The sequence below is a fragment of the Elephantulus edwardii genome, unplaced genomic scaffold, assembly GCF_000299155.1.
Source record: "Elephantulus edwardii isolate Elephantulus edwardi_28Jun2011 unplaced genomic scaffold, EleEdw1.0 scaffold00153, whole genome shotgun sequence".
NCBI classification, from domain to species: domain Eukaryota; kingdom Metazoa; phylum Chordata; class Mammalia; order Macroscelidea; family Macroscelididae; genus Elephantulus; species Elephantulus edwardii.
The window spans coordinates 2,604,051-2,621,963 of NW_006399903.1; the positions used below are offsets into that span (position 1 = coordinate 2,604,051).

At 47.8% G+C, this 17,913-nt stretch overlaps 1 protein-coding gene across 1 annotated transcript in view; it reads left to right on the forward strand.

Moving 5' to 3' along the window:
• The first annotated feature begins 12,035 nt into the window (after window positions 1-12,035).
• The window catches only part of TRIO (trio Rho guanine nucleotide exchange factor), a 404,313-nt gene continuing 398,435 nt past the window's right edge, over window positions 12,036-17,913 (forward strand). The window contains exons 1-2 of the mRNA XM_006895017.1: window positions 12,036-12,042; window positions 12,846-13,004. Coding sequence (XP_006895079.1) covers window positions 12,036-12,042; window positions 12,846-13,004 — 166 coding nt within the window. The remainder of the gene's footprint in view (window positions 12,043-12,845; window positions 13,005-17,913) is intronic.

A 17,913-nucleotide genomic window follows, 5' to 3' on the forward strand; every position in this document is an offset into this window, starting at 1 on the left:
GGCTTCGACTTGGAAGCTGTATGTGACCCTGTTCCCTGACCCACCCTGTGCTGTGCGTCCCACGTTCTGCTGGGTGTTTGAGACGGGACAGGTGTTGCTTTGCTTGCAAATGTTGTTAGATGCTTTTGAGTTGGTGCCAGCTCTTCGTGACCCCTTCTGTGTACAGCAGAACACCACATAACCCTGTCTGTTCCTGCATCATGCTCAGAACCATGGCTGTGATTGGGTCCACTCACCACCCTGACAGTCCATCTCCTGAAGGGTCTTCATCTTCTTCACTGACCCCCCACTTTACCAGGCTTTACCATCCTTCTTCATGTGTCTCTCCCCATCCCCATCATTGGCTTGATGGTCTTTGTGGATAGGCAAACCCTATCTTAGTTTATACCACTGTCTAAACAGAAAAGCTCTGGGGAGTGAAAGAGGGTTCAGTCACTACAGCTTCTACAAGGGAAACAGGGGCTGTGAACCAGGAGGACAGCTTCCTCACCTCCCGTGGCAGAGTTAGGGAGTCCCTGGTAAGGTATTTGTAATTCTCGGTGATAACTTTGTTGGCATCTGGCTGGAAGAAAGTGTTGCTGATTTCTCATTGGACAAATCAGTCATTGACAGCCCAGCTCAGCGGCCAGAGGACATGATGCTGAGTCAGAGGCCCATCAATAGCCTTCTGTTTCCATACAGACGGGCTAGTCCACTGGGGAGAAATCCCCCGGGGCCCCCCTCCCCTGGGGCTGCATCTCTCACTTGATGAGTGAGCCCAGTGTGACCCGCTGTGAATCAGCATCTTTCAGCACCGGGGACCTGGCAGGGGTCCCAGCCTCCTCTACAAGGGCTCAGAAGGGGGTCTTTGTACCACCCTCTGCCCTGCCCCTCCTCCTCCCCCATCCAGAGGAAGGTGGTGAAAAAAGTCTTTTTACACTCTGCCCCATTTTGAGTAAGTGAGGAGTTATTTTGCACAGAGTTCTCTGACACACAAGCTGCCCCACCTCTACCCTAGCCACCCCTTGGAAGCATGTGACATCCCCACCTGGACACCCGCACCCCCTCAGGAAAAAAAAAATTGCTGTCACAGACTAAGGAAGAATTCCAGTCCCGTTCAACAGTTAGGTTCCCGGAATAAGTCAGCTGCAGTCCCTTTGTCTCTTCTTCACAGTGCATTAGAGGAATCATTCTTAATTGTGCTGTATTTACTCTTAATTGTTCTCTAATGCAAGGTTGCAATTTTGAAACTATCTTAAATAAACACACACTCATTCTTTCTGTGCCTTCCGCCCTCAGATGGAATTCTTCGGTAGCATAAGCATTTAAATAAATAAATAGCACTGTGTGTGGAAACACATCTTTTTCTCGCAGGCTTGACTTCACACACGCTTTCGTGCACTTTTCCGTTCCCTTCATTCTTCAGGGCACCAGTTCAATTAGGTAAATGAAAGCTTCATCGTAAAGCAGAGACAGTACAACTTCTTGGAAGGTTTGCAATAAAAAGCTGGCTAGGGTCTGATATTTTCAGTCTCATCTCCCCTAAGTGGTCTTCTATCCTGCCAGTTCTAATTGGATCCAAAATAGATTGTTTTCTAAGGGGGTTAGGACAGAAGAGGGGCTCTCTGATGGCATAGCCCATGCATTCCAAGTTGTGTTACCAATCCAAAGGCCTTGCGTCTCTGGCCACTTGAGTCTCTTGGTGGTTCTGTGGAAGCCAACGAGCTCTGGTGGCTTGTTGTTGTTGTTGTTGTGTACCATGGAGTCAGAACCGACCCATAGCTGACCCTCCAGCAGATTTTTAGAGGCAGTTAATTGCATGGGAGGAGATTGCCCGTCCTTCTCCCACGTGGCTTGGTGGTAAGGATTGGTGCTGCTACAGCAAAGTATGTGGTTCGAATCCACCAGCTAAGGTGGGGAAAAGATGGGCAGTCTCCTCTTTTGTGACTTAACAGTGTCTGAAAACCCAGTGGAGGGTCAATTTTGAGTTGGAACTGACTCGACAGTACTCAACAGTGACAGCAACTACGGTGGAAGCCAGAAGGACAGTCTCTTTTCTGTTGGAAGTTAGCTCTTGAGAAACCCAGTGCAGGATCCCCGTCAGTTGGAACTGACCCAGAGGCAGTGGGTGAGTGAATGAGGGCTAAAGAGGGTAACTGACCTTGCCGCTCCTTCCTCCTCCACTGAGATAAAAAGCAGCAGCCCTGGTGGCGTCGTCGTTCATTCTCTGCTGGTTTCCTGCTAACCTGAAGGTCAGGTGAAAAGACAGTCAGTCTCCTATGAAGATTTGCTGCCTTTGAAACCCCATTGGAACCAACTTGAAGACAGCGGGGTTCTGATTTGGTAGTGAGAGTGGGGCACCCTGGTGGTGTCGTGGTGCAGCTTCTTAGCTAGTGACCCTTGTTACTGCTTTTAGGTGCCGTCTAGTGAGCTGCGGCTCAGTGACCCTGTGAAGACCAGAGCCCGTTGTTAAAGTCGCTTGTGCCAGCCCTTCTCATGGCGGATAGTCCTTTCTATCTCTGCCCCTCCACTTTCCTCAGCGTGTCTTTTCCCAAGGACTGACCCCTCCTGACCACATGCCCAAAGTATATGGGATGAAGGCTTGTACTCCTTTGTAACATAATCCATACTCTTCTGTAACACAACTCAGAGCCTTTGATTCTTCTGTCGCCTCTATCAATTGTCCAGCTTTCACGTGCATAGGATGGAATTGGAAAGACCGTGCTTGGATCAGGTGCGCCAGGGTCTTTAAGCTGCTATCACTGACCATTAGCACTTCGGAGAGGCCCTGGACAGTAGGTTTTCCATGGCAACACATTGATTTCTTGACTGCTGCCGCCATGAGTGTTGATTGTGGATCCACATGTAAGATGACATCGATGACAACTTCATTCATCATCTCTTGATAGATGTAGAGGGCATTTCCCAGGGGTGTGACTCCTCTTATCTCACTGGAGATAAAAAGGAAGGAAGGTGAGCTTACAGGGGTGACCTTAGGACCACCAAGAGGAATAGTCCAACCTGGAGTAGGGCGTGTCCTTTCAGACCCTGCTCTCTGGTCTAGGAAGAGACCTCTAGTCCAGGTCTCAGGTCGCTCCCTTGACTCCAGGAAAGGCCAGCACACTTTAAGATCCCCAGGCAATACCAGGCCTACAGATGGTAGAGGAGATAGGGACCTTGCACCAGAACCAACAGAGAGGGCTTGGCCCTAGAGCTTGCACCTGAATTCCGACATCCTAGTGGCATTTCAACATGTATGCAGAGCAGATTATCCGAGAGGCTGGGCTCTATGAGGAGAATTGTGGCATCAGGATTGGTGGAAGATCTATTAACAGTCTGCGTTATGCAGATGACACAACCCTGCTTGCTGAAACTGAGGAGGACCTCATGCACTTGTTGCGGAGGGTCAAGGACTGCAGCCTTCAGTATGGACTGAGGCTCAATGTCAAGAAGACAAAGATTCTCACCACTGGACCAATTGGCAGCGTCAGGATGGATGGCAAAGAGATTGAGATTGTTCACGGCTTCAGTTTGCTCGGCTCCACAGTCAACACTCTTGGCACCAGCAGTCAGGAAATCAAAAAGTGTATGGCGATGGGAAAGTCTGCTGTTAGGGACCTCTCTAAAGTACTCAGGAGCAACGGTGTCTCTCTGGAGACTAAGGTGCGCCTGATACAGGCCATGGTCTTTGCAATCGCTTGTTATGCATCAGAGAGTTGGACAATGACTAGGGAGGACAAAAGGAGAGTTGATGCTTTTGAGCTGTGGTGCTGGAGAAGGGTACTGAATGTACCATGGACTGCCAGGAAAACAAACAGATTCATCTTGGAGAGGATTAAACCAAGCTACTCCTTGGAGGCAAGGATTCTGGGGCTTTGTCTGACATACTTTGGACATGTTGCCAGGAGGGACGGGTCCTTGGAGAGGGACATCATGCTTGGGAGGGTGGAGAGACAGCACAGGAGGGGAAGAGCTATGAGATGGATTGATTCGGTGACTGGGGTAATCGGGATGGGTGTGTCAGAGGCAGTGCGGTTGGCGCAGGATAGAGCAGGGTTTAGGGCTGTTGTGCATAGGGTCGCTATGAGTCGCAAATGACTCGACGGCACGTAACAATAACAAGTGGCATTTCTGTTACAGCAGCGCTAGAGAGCTGAGACCAAAAAGATGCTGTGTGCCTGGGAGTGGTCAAAGGCCAGGGTTCGAGCTTCAGGAGGAGAGCAGGGGCTTAGGGCTGGTGAGGCAGAAGGAATGCGCCTCTGGACTCACTCGCCTGATGCTCAAACCCCAGGCCCACGCTCCTTCCTGGCAGGGGACACAGGGAATTTACATGTCATCCAAGTCCTCCATCAGCAGCTGTCCATGCCTCTACGTCTGGGTCTGGGACCTGCTGACCTGGAGGGAAGCAAGAAGCCAGCGTGTGGTCAGGCCAGCGGACTCCACGTGCATCTGGAGTAAATAGCTGAGCCCTCCTGGGATGCCACTGGCCTTGACACATGATCCTCGTGCCCCACTTTTCCAGAAGTGTAAAGAAGTTGGTTCGTGACCTTAGTGCATACATTGGGATAATTGCAGCCGTTTAGGGAAAGTTACTCAATTTTGGTTTCATTTCCAGAAATGACGTGGTTTCCTCTTCCCAGTCGGTGGTTTTCTGAATGGATTCCGAGGTCCTGGGACATTTCCTACAGTTTAAAGCTTTGGAAACGTTAAGGATAAGCTCAGTTTTCATGAAAGAAGCCCTTGCAGCTTCCTTAGACAGGAGATTATTGGGATCAAAGCTGAAATTGTTCTCTAAGTTTTGGCTGTTCCTTCAACCTAAGTGGAAAGCACCCCAGTGAAATGGGGCTCTCTTCCCCAGGTCTCCCCTCCCTCCAGTCATGTGCAAGACCTGTGGGGAGGCCCAGTTTCTCCTGAGAACTCTGTGTTAGGAATTGCTGCCCCAGGCCAGATAGCCACCTGGAACTTGAAAACACAGGCATCCTAACTTTTAGCCTGAGATTTCTTTCCTTTTTTTTTTTTAAATAAAATGTAATTTTAATGAAAGTTTGCAGAAAAGTTGGACTTTCATTCATTCATTGTTGCATTTTCCTCCCTAACTCCCTCAGTTCGTTCTCTCTCTCTCTCTCTCTCTCACACACACACACACACACACACATTGTTGTGTAATTCTCCCTCCCCCCTGAGATTTCTTAATCACTTCAACACACACCAGGAATTCTGAACCAACTTGTAGCTGACCCTCTGGTAGGTTTCCAGGGGCTGTAAATTGCAGGAAATTGCCTGGTTTTCTCCCTTTGAGCTGCTGGTGGATTTGAACTGCCATGGGAGATGATGCCTTTGGTGGATTAGCCCTGCACTGTCCTGTGGACCAAGCTCCCAGAGCTCCCTTGTTCATCATCTGGCCCCTTACTGTTGCTGCTTTTTCTTCCTTAACCTCCTCACGTTAGCACTCTTGATTACAGAGTGAATGGTTTGTCCATTCAGCCATCCATACGCATTTTGTTATATGATACTTTTAGTCCCTACAGTGTAATGGCATTTTACCACTGCTTTCCCTGTGATTCTCGCTTCCACTCATCCTCCTGCCTTCTCTCTTCCTGGTTTCTGAGCTTTACCCTTGGGTGAGTGCTGCCCTTGGGTGAATGCTGCCCTTTTGATCTTGTGTAGTTGGTTTTTCATTCTAAGGAGAGAGCCTGCCTGGTGTTACTGCCCACGTTACAGGCTTGTCTGTTGTTGGGTGAAAGGTTAATGGGTGAGTTTTATTTCAGGTGACTGATGAGATGGCCTAGTGGTAAGTAGTTGCACTGCGAACCCAGAGGCCTGTGGTTCAGATGCACCCTCTGCTCCTTGGGAGAAAGGTGGGTAATCTTCTCCCGTACTCCCCTGTGCTTGTGACCAAAAAACTCCCTTGAAATGACAGTGTGTGATTAAACAACGGTGTAAATTCCAGGAAGTGTGAGCGCAAGGATCTCCATGTGGAGTTGTAAGACTATGCCGTGTCAGGAGGTAAAGGACCGTGATGTATTCTGCCTGCTTTTCCTCCTTTTACCTGCTGGTTTGTTTGATTTCTTTTATAGCTCTGAGAATTCTGGCTCCAGCCACACCCTGTGCTGATCCAGTCTCATTGCTGTAACAGAGACAACCCCATCCCCAAATGGGTTTATATCCACAATTACAGGGTTAGGCTTTATAGACTTTGAGGGACACCCTGGAAGGTCATCTGTGAGTCATTTCTGACTTGATGACATAGAACAACATCATATTACAGGATACATTTCATGCCATGACCCCCAGAGACACACAGGCTTATGGGGTCCCTAACACTTGCAGGTGTTCTAGGATCCCAGGGACACTGCTTACAGTTAAACTTTGACAAGTGGTAACTGTTTAAAGTAGAAGATTCAAATTGGCAACGGTTTCATCTTATTTGGATTGATAATCAGTATCGTTGGTACTAGCAGCCAGGAGATCAGAAGACATAATGTGTTGGGCAAGTGTGTTGACCTGGATCTTTCCAAATTTCTGAGGAGTAATGATGTCACTTTGAAGACTTAAGGTGTGTGTGGTTCAGGCCATGGTCTTTTCATCACTTGCTGGACAGTGAATGAGCATGACTGAAGAATTGAAGCCTCTGAGTTGTGTGGGAGAAGAGCAAGTAATATCCCATAGACCACCAGGAAAACAAACATATCTTGCAAAGTGTGATCAGCGTGCTTGCTGGAAGCAAAGATGACAAATAAAAATGTCTCATATGCTTTGGTCATGTTGTTAGGAGAGGGACATCATGCTTGGAAAGATGGAGGGTGGGTGAGAGAGAGGAAGACCTCCTACCAGTTGGATTGACAGTGATTGCAGCAGTGGGCTTCAGTAGGTCAGAGATGATGGGATGGCACAGGAAAAGGGCAGGGTTCGGGTCACTGTGAGTCATACTCGACTTGAGAGCACCTCATAACAGCAACAGTTTGTTAAAGTTCACCTAGGTGAATCTGGCTGCTCGTGAAAGGTGGTCCTTGAGGCCCCTGGCCCTTTCTCCAGCCCGCAGTCCTCACTGCAACCTGCACGCAGTGTGTTAACACCCCTGTGTACAGCCTAGTCCCTCCCAGATCCTGGTTCTGGATTTCCAGAGCCGGGCCAACAGTCTCCCTGAATATTTCGATGGGGCCCTTGGGCTCTGTGCCCTCTGAAAACCCAGCTGGCGGCTTCAGCAGTGCCTGGCGGAATGTCCTGTGGGGATTTTGAGCATGTTTTTGTTCCGAGACCTTTTGCTCACCTTAGCAACAGCGGTGGCATTTGGTGAGTCGCAGGGAAGTGTGCCATGTCCTTCCAGCGGCCCTTCTCTGTGGACTCCAAGGCTGACCTCTCCTCCATCAGGCCACTGAGGTCCACTTCTGCACTGTGGTCTCGACAAGGCTCTGCGCGGTGTCCTGGAGGCTGTGAACGCGTGAGTTTTAGCATCTGCAGAAAATGCAGCCTTAGGGTGTGGGAACAAGCTCACGAGTTTCACTTCAGCTCTTGGTCATGATTCAGGGCTATATTGACTTTATGGTCTTGGGTTTTTATTACTGTGTACTGAGCTGACCCATCGCTAACCCTCCAGTGGGTTTTCAGAGGCAGTAACACACATGGGGGAAGAGATTGCATATCCTTTTCCTGGGGTTCAGCTGGCATGTTTGAACCACGTGCCTTTGAGTTGCAGCCGGTCCCTTGCTATTTATGTCCTGGTGTACTGAACAGTATATCAGGCTGTGAACTGAAAGTTTGAATTCACCAGCTGCTCTGAATATCCCACACCAATGGACGGTCATTCGGTGAGGATGAACACCTCCACAGCAGGTGTGCGACAAGGGACTCTGCAGCTTTTCAGTGTTCTTGAGGTTACAGCCCATTTACCCTTGCCTGTTCTCCATTTTCCTTCCTCACGCCATATATCATATCATCTCTGTCTCCATCTCTCTCTCTTTCTATCTCTACATATCTCGAGATTGTGGTGGTTCAGGGGAGAATTTGTAATGTTAAATTAGTGGGAATAACTTAAGGACAGGTGGTTTATGGAGTTTACTTTTTTCAGCCTGCATTTCAGCATTTACCATAGCTGTGCTTTTTATGAACACCCCTTCTCTGGAGTTGGGCCTTAATGCCGCATCCTAGTCCCATGAGAACTTGAACAGAATTATTAATGGAATCTTGTATTGAATAATGTACTTTGCAGTCTCTCTGTATCCAATTTGTCCTTAAGTGCAACATTTTAACTTTTAGTATTTATTACTAATTTAAAATAGTCCGGAATACTGTGTGGATGGTTGAATTGGGTATGTGTGTGCATTGAATGCATTCCTGTGTGTGAATGGGGAAAAAAGCAGTAGATGAAGGTGGTGCGATTGTAAGCTTTTTTAATTATTATTTTCAATGAACATTTACAGAGATTTTAGATTTCCATTCATTCATTGTTGCACTTCCCCCCTCTCTTCGGAAAGCAAAAGAAAAATTCCTTCATTGGTATACAATCCCCCCACACTCCCCCACCTCCACCCCAAGTATACGCAGCCTTCATTCTGGACTCTTATAATCATAATACCCTATAATATATCGCTTTTAAACGGTTCTTTCCCTCATCCGCTTCAATGCAGTATACATAATTCATCCAGTTTTTCTCATTCTTACTCCAGCTCTAGTTTTAAAACAGTGGCACCATGCAGTGTGCGTCTTTTTGTGACTGAGATACTTCACTCAGCATAATGTCCTCCAGGGTCACCCATTTTGAATAATATTGCATGAGTTCTTTGTTTTTCAATGTAGCATAGTATTCTATTGTGTGAATATACCACAGCTTCTCTATCCATTCATTTGTTGATGGGCACTTAGGTTGTTTCCAGCTCCTTGCTATTGTGAACAAAGCCACCATAAACATGGGTGTGCATATATTTGCTTGGATGGTGGTTATGGTCTCTTTAGGGTATATTCCCAGTAGTGGAATTGTATCTTTATTTGCAGCTTTTTGAGAAAGCGCCACACCACTTTCCACAGTGGTTGCACCACTTCACACTCCCACCAGTAGTGAATAAGGGTTCCAGTCTCTCCACAACCTCGCTAGCATTTGTTGCTTGCTGTTCTGTTAAATTTTGTTGTTTTTACTGGCGTGAGATGATATCTCATAGTTGTCTTGATGACTGTGAGATTTTTGTCCCGAGAATGTGTAGTAGTGAAGTGAAAGAAGTCAGGATAATTGGAAGGAGGAAGATTGTTTCCAAACTGTTGTCTCTTCTTACTGGATTAAATGTTCCAAGTTTCCTCTGCCCCATGCACTTCCCTTTTGACCCAGTGCTCCCTCAGTGCGTAGGAGTTTTTACCTCCAGTAGTCTTATCATTTTATAGGGCGCTCTGGTGGCAAGGAGCTGTGCTGCCTGCACAGAGGCAAGAGGTTCGAATCCTCCCATGTGCTTTGTTGTTGTTTTTATGTGCCATCGAGTCACTTGCAACTCATAGCGACCCTACGTACAACAGCCCTAAACTCTGCTCTGTCCTGTGCCAATTGCACTGTCTCTGACACACCCATCCCGATTACCCCAGTCACTGAATCAATCCACCTCATAGGGAGCCTTCCCCTTCTGTGCTGTCCCTCCACCCTAACCCAGCATGATGTCCCTCTCCAAAGACCTGTCCCTCCTTGCAACATGTCCAAAGTATGTTAGATGGAGCCCCAGAATCTTTGCCCCCAAGGAGTAGGTTGGTTTAACCCTCTCTAGGATGAATCTGTTTGTTTTCTTGGCAGTCCATGGAACATTCAGCACTCTTCTCCAGCACCACAGCTCAAAGGCATCAATTCTCCTTCTATCCTCCCTAGTCATTGTCCAACTCTCTGATGCATAGCAAGTGTGCTTTACTGCCTCTGAAAACCCGCCTGGAAGGCCAGCTACAGATCAATGCCATTGCTTAGACTGTGATAGCTCTAGTCAGGGGGTCATTGAAACGAGTCCGGGTGATCTTAGAACTCGCTGTGAACATTTAACAGGCTGGTTTGATTGAGGCCCATGTTCTCCCTCTCTGAATGGACCAAAAGCTTTGTACATCTGTCTGTGCTGTGGTTGTTGGTAGGTGTCACCCTGTTGACTGCGAGTCATAGTGACCCTGTGAACAGCACATTAAAGCTTGTCATGTCCTGTGCCGTCCTCACCGTCTCCACCGCACAAGCCCATTGGTGCAGTCGCCATGTCAATCTGTCATGGAGAGGGCCTCCCTCTCTTTGCTGGTCCTCTGCTTTCCCCAGCATGATGTCTTTTTCTAAAGACTGACCTCTTGACTCCATCCCTGAAGCATGTGAGATTCCCCATCCTCGCCTCTACGGAGCGTCCTGCTTGGATGTGAGAGAACATTTCACCATCCTTGCCTCTACGGAGCGCCCTGCGTGAATGGCCTCCCGGACAGCCTTGTTTGTTCTCTTGACTCTTCATGGGGTGTTTGGGACTCTTCCTCAACACGGTTCAAAGGCATCAGTTCTTCTTCGATCTTGTCCAGTTTCCAGATGCATAGCAAGCAATTAAAAATAGTACGACTTGGGTCCGGCACACCTTAGTCTTTAAACTGACATCCTTGCACTTTTACCTCCTGCAGTAGCAGCAGCATTTATTTAGGGTGGTGATACTGTTTCTTTTCTCTCGGGAGACTGGTGGTGTGTCTTCAGTGTGTGTTACAGTCTGTAGAATCCTGAGTCAGGGAGACAAAACCAAGGAGTCACCTGAGTGCTTTAGAGGGAGGCAGTGAGTGGTTTAACCCTGCCCTGGAAGTTACCCAGCAGATCAGTAGTGAAATTGGTAGAGATGGGGCCTTTATTTTCCCTAAATCAGGGGGCTCAGCATATCAGAACCATGTCAGTCCTTTCTACAGGCTGTGAATAGTGACCCCCAGGGCTGTCACTCCCCCTTGTGGAATTGGGGTTCTTTTCTTTTTGTGTTTTCCTTTCTCTTTCCTCCCCTCCTCTCCCATCCTTTCTGCATTCTTCTCCTACTTCTTTTCTCCCTCTCCCTCTATAGGCTAATACTTTGAAAATGTTTAATCCCAAACCAGACAAGTGGATAGAGGGTCACAGGCGAACTTTGTGTACTGTGGCTAGTTTTGATAGTCCCTCCGTCCCTTCAGCTGAAATAGGTTCTGAAGACGTTGCAAGGCATAGTGATGTTGGTGGCTGAGACCTTTCCCAGTAGTGGGTGGAGTGGGCAGCCTGCTGATGGTGGACCAGCTCTGAGGACCAGGTGAAAGGCGTGGCTAGCATATGTCTTCAAATGTAGCAGGGAGATCGTAAGTGACCGCCAATGGCCAGATGGGTTACCAGGTGCCAGGGGAGTCCCAGGCACACCTGTCTGGTGCACACCTGTCCGATGCACACTGCTCTGTCCACCTGATCCATGTACACCTGCATACAGTGCAGGGATGTCTGTCTGGCCAAGGTGCACGGACTGTCTTTATACCCCACACCTAACAAAAGGGGGAGAGGAGGGAGAAAGGAAGTGGAAATTGTGCTCGGGAGAAGAAGACCATCTTGACAGGAACGTGGTGTGTGAATGATTTCTTGGTCATGTGGATGACTTCATTGATGAGATACCTGAACTTTGATGAATTTAGGTTGTGTTTTCATAGTGTGAAATTGAAATGAAGCATTTATTTGCTAATAATTTTTTTCTTATTAATTTTAATGAAAGTTTACAAAGACTTAGGGTTTCCAGTCATTCATTGTTTCACTTTTCTCCCTACCCAACCCCCTCACCCCAACTAATAATTTTTTAAGACTCATTGCATATATGTTTATTTAGTCTTCACATTTGTCAGGTATGCTTTTAGGCCTTGCATTCAGCATCATGGACAATTTTGCTTTGCTTTATCTGAAATGGCGGGTGTGGTGGGGGGTGTTTTGTGGCCAGGAGCAGACCTTGTGGCAGGAGGTAGCATCAGTTCTGGGACTTACAGGGTGACTTAAAGGCTTGTCCTCAGCTGTTCTTTGAATTGGTCATTCCTCCAGCTGTTTGAGTTGGCAGAGGAAGAACTGGTGTTAATTTGTAGCTGACATGGGCCGTAAGACAGGGACAGAGTGAACCCCACCATGGACCAAGGGGAGTCAGCCTCCAACTTGCAGGGCACATCTAAGAATCAGGCACATCGCTTTAGTTTTGTCCTCTTGTAAGTTTGATTTCTCTTTGGCAGAGAGAGAGAGAGACACACACAGACACAGACACAGACACACAGAGACAGACAACTGTTACAACTTGGAGATTCATGGAAGCTTCTCCAACCTTCCTGAGTGACAGAATGAGCTTATCCTCCTGGGAGGTGGACGTGGGATGTGAAGGCCTTGCTGAGAGAAGGCACCTTCTCTGCCTCAGTCTACGTAAGACTGCTAGAAAGTTGGATTCCTGGCTGTGTCCTTTTAAATTTTTTTTTCCTCCAGGCAGGTTGGGGCCAGGCCACTTTGACTGCCTTGTGAAACAGACTTTTAAGAGGCAGAGCCACTTAGCACTGGTGAGGCCTGTTTAAATGGTGCCGGGATTCAGGAGACCACGCTGCAGAGTTAATTGCAAGCTTGAACTGAGAGGCATTTCTGAGCTCGCCTTTGGTCCTTTAAAACCACTCTGTTGAGCTGGAGACAAACCAGCGTCTCTGTTTTTCTTTCCTCACCACCAAGCTGTTAGGGCTCGAGGCCAGTCTCCCCAGTACTCAAACATATTCCTTTTTTAGCAATAAAAAGTACCTGGCCCCTATAATACGTAAGGCTGAGTCATCAAGTGGATATTAAAGAATTATGAAAACATGCTTCCAAGGTTTTCGAGTGTGTTCTTGAGCACAGTCTAAATTTGGACTCCTGGCGTCCTGCGTCCTAGTGACCAGGCAGCGTCGGGTGGCGTCTTGTCTGAGCGGCCAGGACTGGGTGAGGCCTGCAGGCTTGCTCGAGTCCACCTCCGAGCTGATGGCTCGCTCCTGCCCCAGCAGCCAGCTCCTGACGACCGAGGGCCGCCACTGCGAGGTGGTGCCAGGCCCGCGTGAGCACATTGTCCCTGCTCGTGGTGGAGAGAAGCCCATGTTTACTTAAAGTCTCGGGTTCCTGGTTAGTAATATTTGGCACATTAGACAGAGCGTGAGGGCTTGGTCAGAGCAGGATGCGTAAATGTGGGGACGTAGGGGGTGAAAGTGGGTGAAAGTGGTATGACCAGAGCAGAGCAGACCCAAGTGGTGAGTGGGAACGCGATTGTATCTTACGAGCTGCCAAGTGGGGTGTGTCCTTCTTGTGTGGCTAACTCAGGTCTCAGATACGGTTAGTAGATGAATGCTGAGGGGTGGGTGTGTATTTCTGAGGCTGTCACAGGATTGGGCAGCTTTCTGTTCTGTTTTAGATAGTGGTCATTGTCATTACGTGTGTTCTGTTGTACACAGGGTTTTCAGAGGCCTGATATTATGTTGTAAGGAGAGACCGGTCCTCGGAGAAGGACATCATGCTTGGGAGGGTGGAGGGCAGGCACAGGAGGGGAAGGCCCTCTGGGAGGTGGGTTGATTCTGTGACTGGGGTAATGAGATGGGTGTGTCAGAGACAATGAGATTGACACAGGGCAGAGCAGAGTTTAGAGCTACATAGGGTCGCTATGAGTTGCAAGCGACTCAGCGGCACATAACAACAACAACAACAACAACAACATCGTCATTAGGTGCAGAAGAGTCCACTATGACCCATAGAGACCCTGTGAACACAGACACAAACCTTGCCCTGCCCCGCGCCATCCTCAGTGGGCTTCCCCGTCTGTGCTCGTTCAGGCCCCTTGATGCAGGCACTGAGCCAGCCAGTGTCATTGAAGGTCCACGTCTTTCCCTGACCCTTCTGCTTCTTCAGCAGCATGCATTTTCCCAATTGCTGGCCCCTGACCCCTCACCAGACTCCAGGAGACACATCCCCAGAGTTTGTGAGATGTTTCCCTGTCCTTGCCTCTCAGGAGCATTCCGGCTGTGCTTCCTCCAACAAAGTGTGTGTTTGTACTTTGGGCAGTTAATGGGATATTCAATACTCTTCGCCACCACCACAGTTCAAAGGCATCGATTTTTCTTTGATCTTCCTTTATTCATTGCCCAAGTTTGAGACGCAGAGGAAGCAAATGAAAAGACAGAGGCTTGACTCAGGTGCACCTTAGTCTTTAAATGACGTCATGGCTTTATTAGCACTGTGGAGTCACCCCCACAGCAGGTTTCCCCGGGGCAGCCCGTCCTTTGATGGCTTGACTGCTGCTGGGTGTTGATTGTGGAACTGGGTGAAAGGAAATCATCCACAACGTCAGCCTTTCTCCAGCTCTCGTGAGATTGCCTGGCGGTCCAGTAGTGCCGATGTTTGTTTTCTTCATGTTGAGGTGTTCTTTGATGTTTTATGCAGGGTCACTGGGTCACTGTGAACTGGAACTGATGTGATGACAACAACAAATGTCTGTAGCTATACACGCACACCCCCCATTTCCCCCTCCCACATATACACGCATACCCTAACCACTTCCTTACAGCAATGGTAAGAAAGATACCCAGCTATTTTGTGCATTGATCAGGGTTTCTAACCCAAACCCTGCTCTCAGCCCTCTTGAGTCAGGCACAGCTCAGTCCTCAGAGTGACATCTTTTGACTTTTAACACTTTGAAGAGGGCATTTGTGGCCGCTCCACCCCGGTGCACATCGTCTTAACTTGCTTCTGTGGACCCTGATTGTGGATCTGAATAAAAGTGAATCCTGGACCACTTCAGTCTTTTCTCATTTATCTGTTGCTTATGGTTCAGCGGTGAAGATGTTCGCCTTCCTGATGTTGAGGTGTAAGCACTGAAGGCTGTCTTTGAGCTTTGTCAGTCCGTGCCTCAGGGCGGCTTTTAACAAGCACAGTTGTGCCATTTGTATATGACACACTGTTAACGAGTCTCTCCAAGTCTTCATATCATCTAGTTTCCACAAAGATTGCAGCATTGGAAACTCCGTGGGGCTGGGCTGTCTGCACTGAGTCAGAATGAAATTGACAACAATGAGATAAATAGTCTCTTATCTTCATTGTTGTGGAGTCAGTACTGACTCAGGCCTGACTCTTAGGCCAGTTTCTGAGGCTCTGAACTACGCTGGAGGAGATTTCCCATCTTTCCCCCTCATAGCCGGTGGTGGATTCGAACCACAGGAGAGGGGCACCAGCCTTTGAGTCAGCAGCACCGCTCTACAGACGGTGCCACCCCAGCTCCCATGGGAATATGTCTTCATGAGCTGTATGTATGTACCGTTGGTGTTAGTGGTCAGGAAATGAGGAGACACATTGCACTGGGAAAATCTACATTTAGGAACCTCTCCAAATTATTGAGGCATAATGATGTCACTTTGAGGATTAAGGTACATTTGATTCAGGCCATAGTCTATGCATCTGAGAGCTGGGCAATGAATAAGGATGACAAGAAAAAAAGAATTGACACTTTTGAACTGTGGTGTTGGAGAAGAACACGGAAAATCCCATGGACAGCCAAAGGAACAGACAAATACGTCTTGGAGAAGGTGCAGCTGGAGCGCTCTTAGGCTTCACCTCACATACGTAGTACATGTTTTGTATATGTTGCTAGGAGGGCCTGTCTCTTGGAGAGGGACATGATGCTGGGAAGGGTGGAGGGTCGGTGAAGGAGAGGAGGACCTTCACCTAGGTAGATGGACATGGTGACTGCTGCAGTGGGCTCGTGTGTCAGAAAGTCCGAGGATGGTGCAGGATAGGGCAGGGTTCAGAGCTTTTGTTCACATGAGTCGTACTTGACTTGATGGCACCCAACAACAGCAACAACAAATGTATGTTAGGTGCCCTCAGGTTAACTCCTACTCTCATGTATATGTTAATAGTTTTATCATTATTATTCTTTTATAAGTCTTGAAAACCCAGTATGCAGCCAGTAACTAAGATCACAGAGCAGGAAGGTTTTTTGGGTAAAAGCAGATACTCCCAGGTAATTTCTCTCTCCTTTCCCCGGGGTGGTTCGCATGCTGAGGCTGCGGGCTTTGTTTGACTCCTGTGTATTCCACACAGTCCCTGGTATGGTGGCTGTCATACTGATTAGCTCTTGGGGTTTACCTCTGTGCTGTACCGAGGAGTATGTTTGATAGTCACCGTCAGTCCTATTTAATCTAAAGAGATGATATTTGTTCTATTAGAGGCTTTGAATTTATGAGTCAAAGTAAATATTTGTAGTGCGATTTGACATTTGCAATTGTATTTAAAGTAGGTGCCACCCAGCACTCCAGGTGAGTAAGGTGCTCAGAATGTTTAGTTTCACATGGATTGCATTGAAGGCCTTCTTGTTAACTAGGTGTTGTATTTTGTGGAGTTTTCTGATTACTAAAATGATGGATTCATTTATGGGACACTGTAGAGAGGAGGCACAAGGCAGTCCCAGAATTGTAAGAGAATGACTTGAGCCTTTACCGTAGGGAAGGATCCCTTCTCTCTGAAGACTTTCATTTGCTCTTCTTGGAGCCGGTCCTTGGTGAGCTTGGAGGCCGAGTCAAAGCTTTTTGATTCCCCGATAGGGAGTCTGCCTCTGTCTGTGTTGTTCCCTTTCTCCTTGTAACCTTGTTTATCACCTTGCCAGCTGAGGAGTCAGACAGGAACATCTGTAAGATGAATGGTGACTCGTGGAAGTGCATTTTAAGGGTCGCTCATGGTTCCAGGTTAGGGTAGCTCTGGTGGCCTAGTGGGTAGGGACCTGAACTGTGTACACAAAGGTGGTCAGTTTGAATCCATCAGCTGCTCTTTGAGAGAAAGATAGACCCCCCTCCTGTGGTGTGCTTTACAGCCTCTAAAAACCTGCTAGAGGGTCAGTGGTGACCAGGGAGTGAGTGAGTATATGTTGGTGGTGACCAGTGCCCTAAATTTAAAAGAAAAAAAAAATCTTAAAAACACATTAGTGTGGCATGGCTGAATACTGTGTTCTTTCATCAGTACTTTACACAGCCAAACACCATGTATAACTATCATCCTCCCTTTAAATGTTTTTGATGTGTGCTTAGGGTTGTTTTTTTTTAAAAAGTGACCTTTCTTTTTATTAGAGGTAACTATTGTTGTTGATTGCCTATGAGTTGAACACGACTCATAGCGACCCTGTGAACAAAAGGCCTGAAGCCCCTCTTCAACCATCGACATTTACCAAAGTTCACAGAGTTTCCTGAAGCATGTGGTTTAGGAAGGCCGTGGATGCCACTCCTGCTTCCAACAAGACAAAACAGTGCTCATATTAGTCAGGGCAGTATCACCAGGGGGTGGTGCAGTGGCTGAGGGCTGGGGTGCTAGCCAGAGGGCTGGAAATTCAAGTCCACCGGCTGCTCCAAGGGACAAAAACGGGCAGTCCATGTGGATCCAGATTTATAGCTGGGAAGTCTGTGTGTAGTTCTCTGTTCTGTAGGGTCACTGAGTTGGAGGTGGCCTGACAGCAGTGGGTCTCATGCCCTTTGAGAAAAAGAACTGAAAAGTGGTTGTTTGTTAAAGAGCTACAAATGATTGACCTGGCACCAGAAAAAGAAACTCAAGACTCACACCAAGATGAGTTTCACGCATCACCCCACAGGTAAAGAAAATCAAAGGCAGAAACTATTAGAAAAGATCCCAAGTTCTGGTAAGAGGGGGAAGAGCCATCAGTTTTTCCAAAGAGAAGGTGAAAGGATCCCACAAGAGGATGGGAGCTCAGAGGGGTACCGAGAGGTGGCAGCCAGCAAGCTGCCGGCCTCTTGTCAAGGTGGGAACTAGCTTTGTGTTGGCCTTTCTCTGAGTGGAAGTGGCTGGGTAAGAAAACAACAAACTCAAGTCTAAAGTCCAGTATTCTCCAGATAGTGCTAGAATGATCTTTTGGAAATAGAAATCTGTTCCAGAGTACCAAAAGAAAGGAGGGAAATTATAAAAATGACATACACACA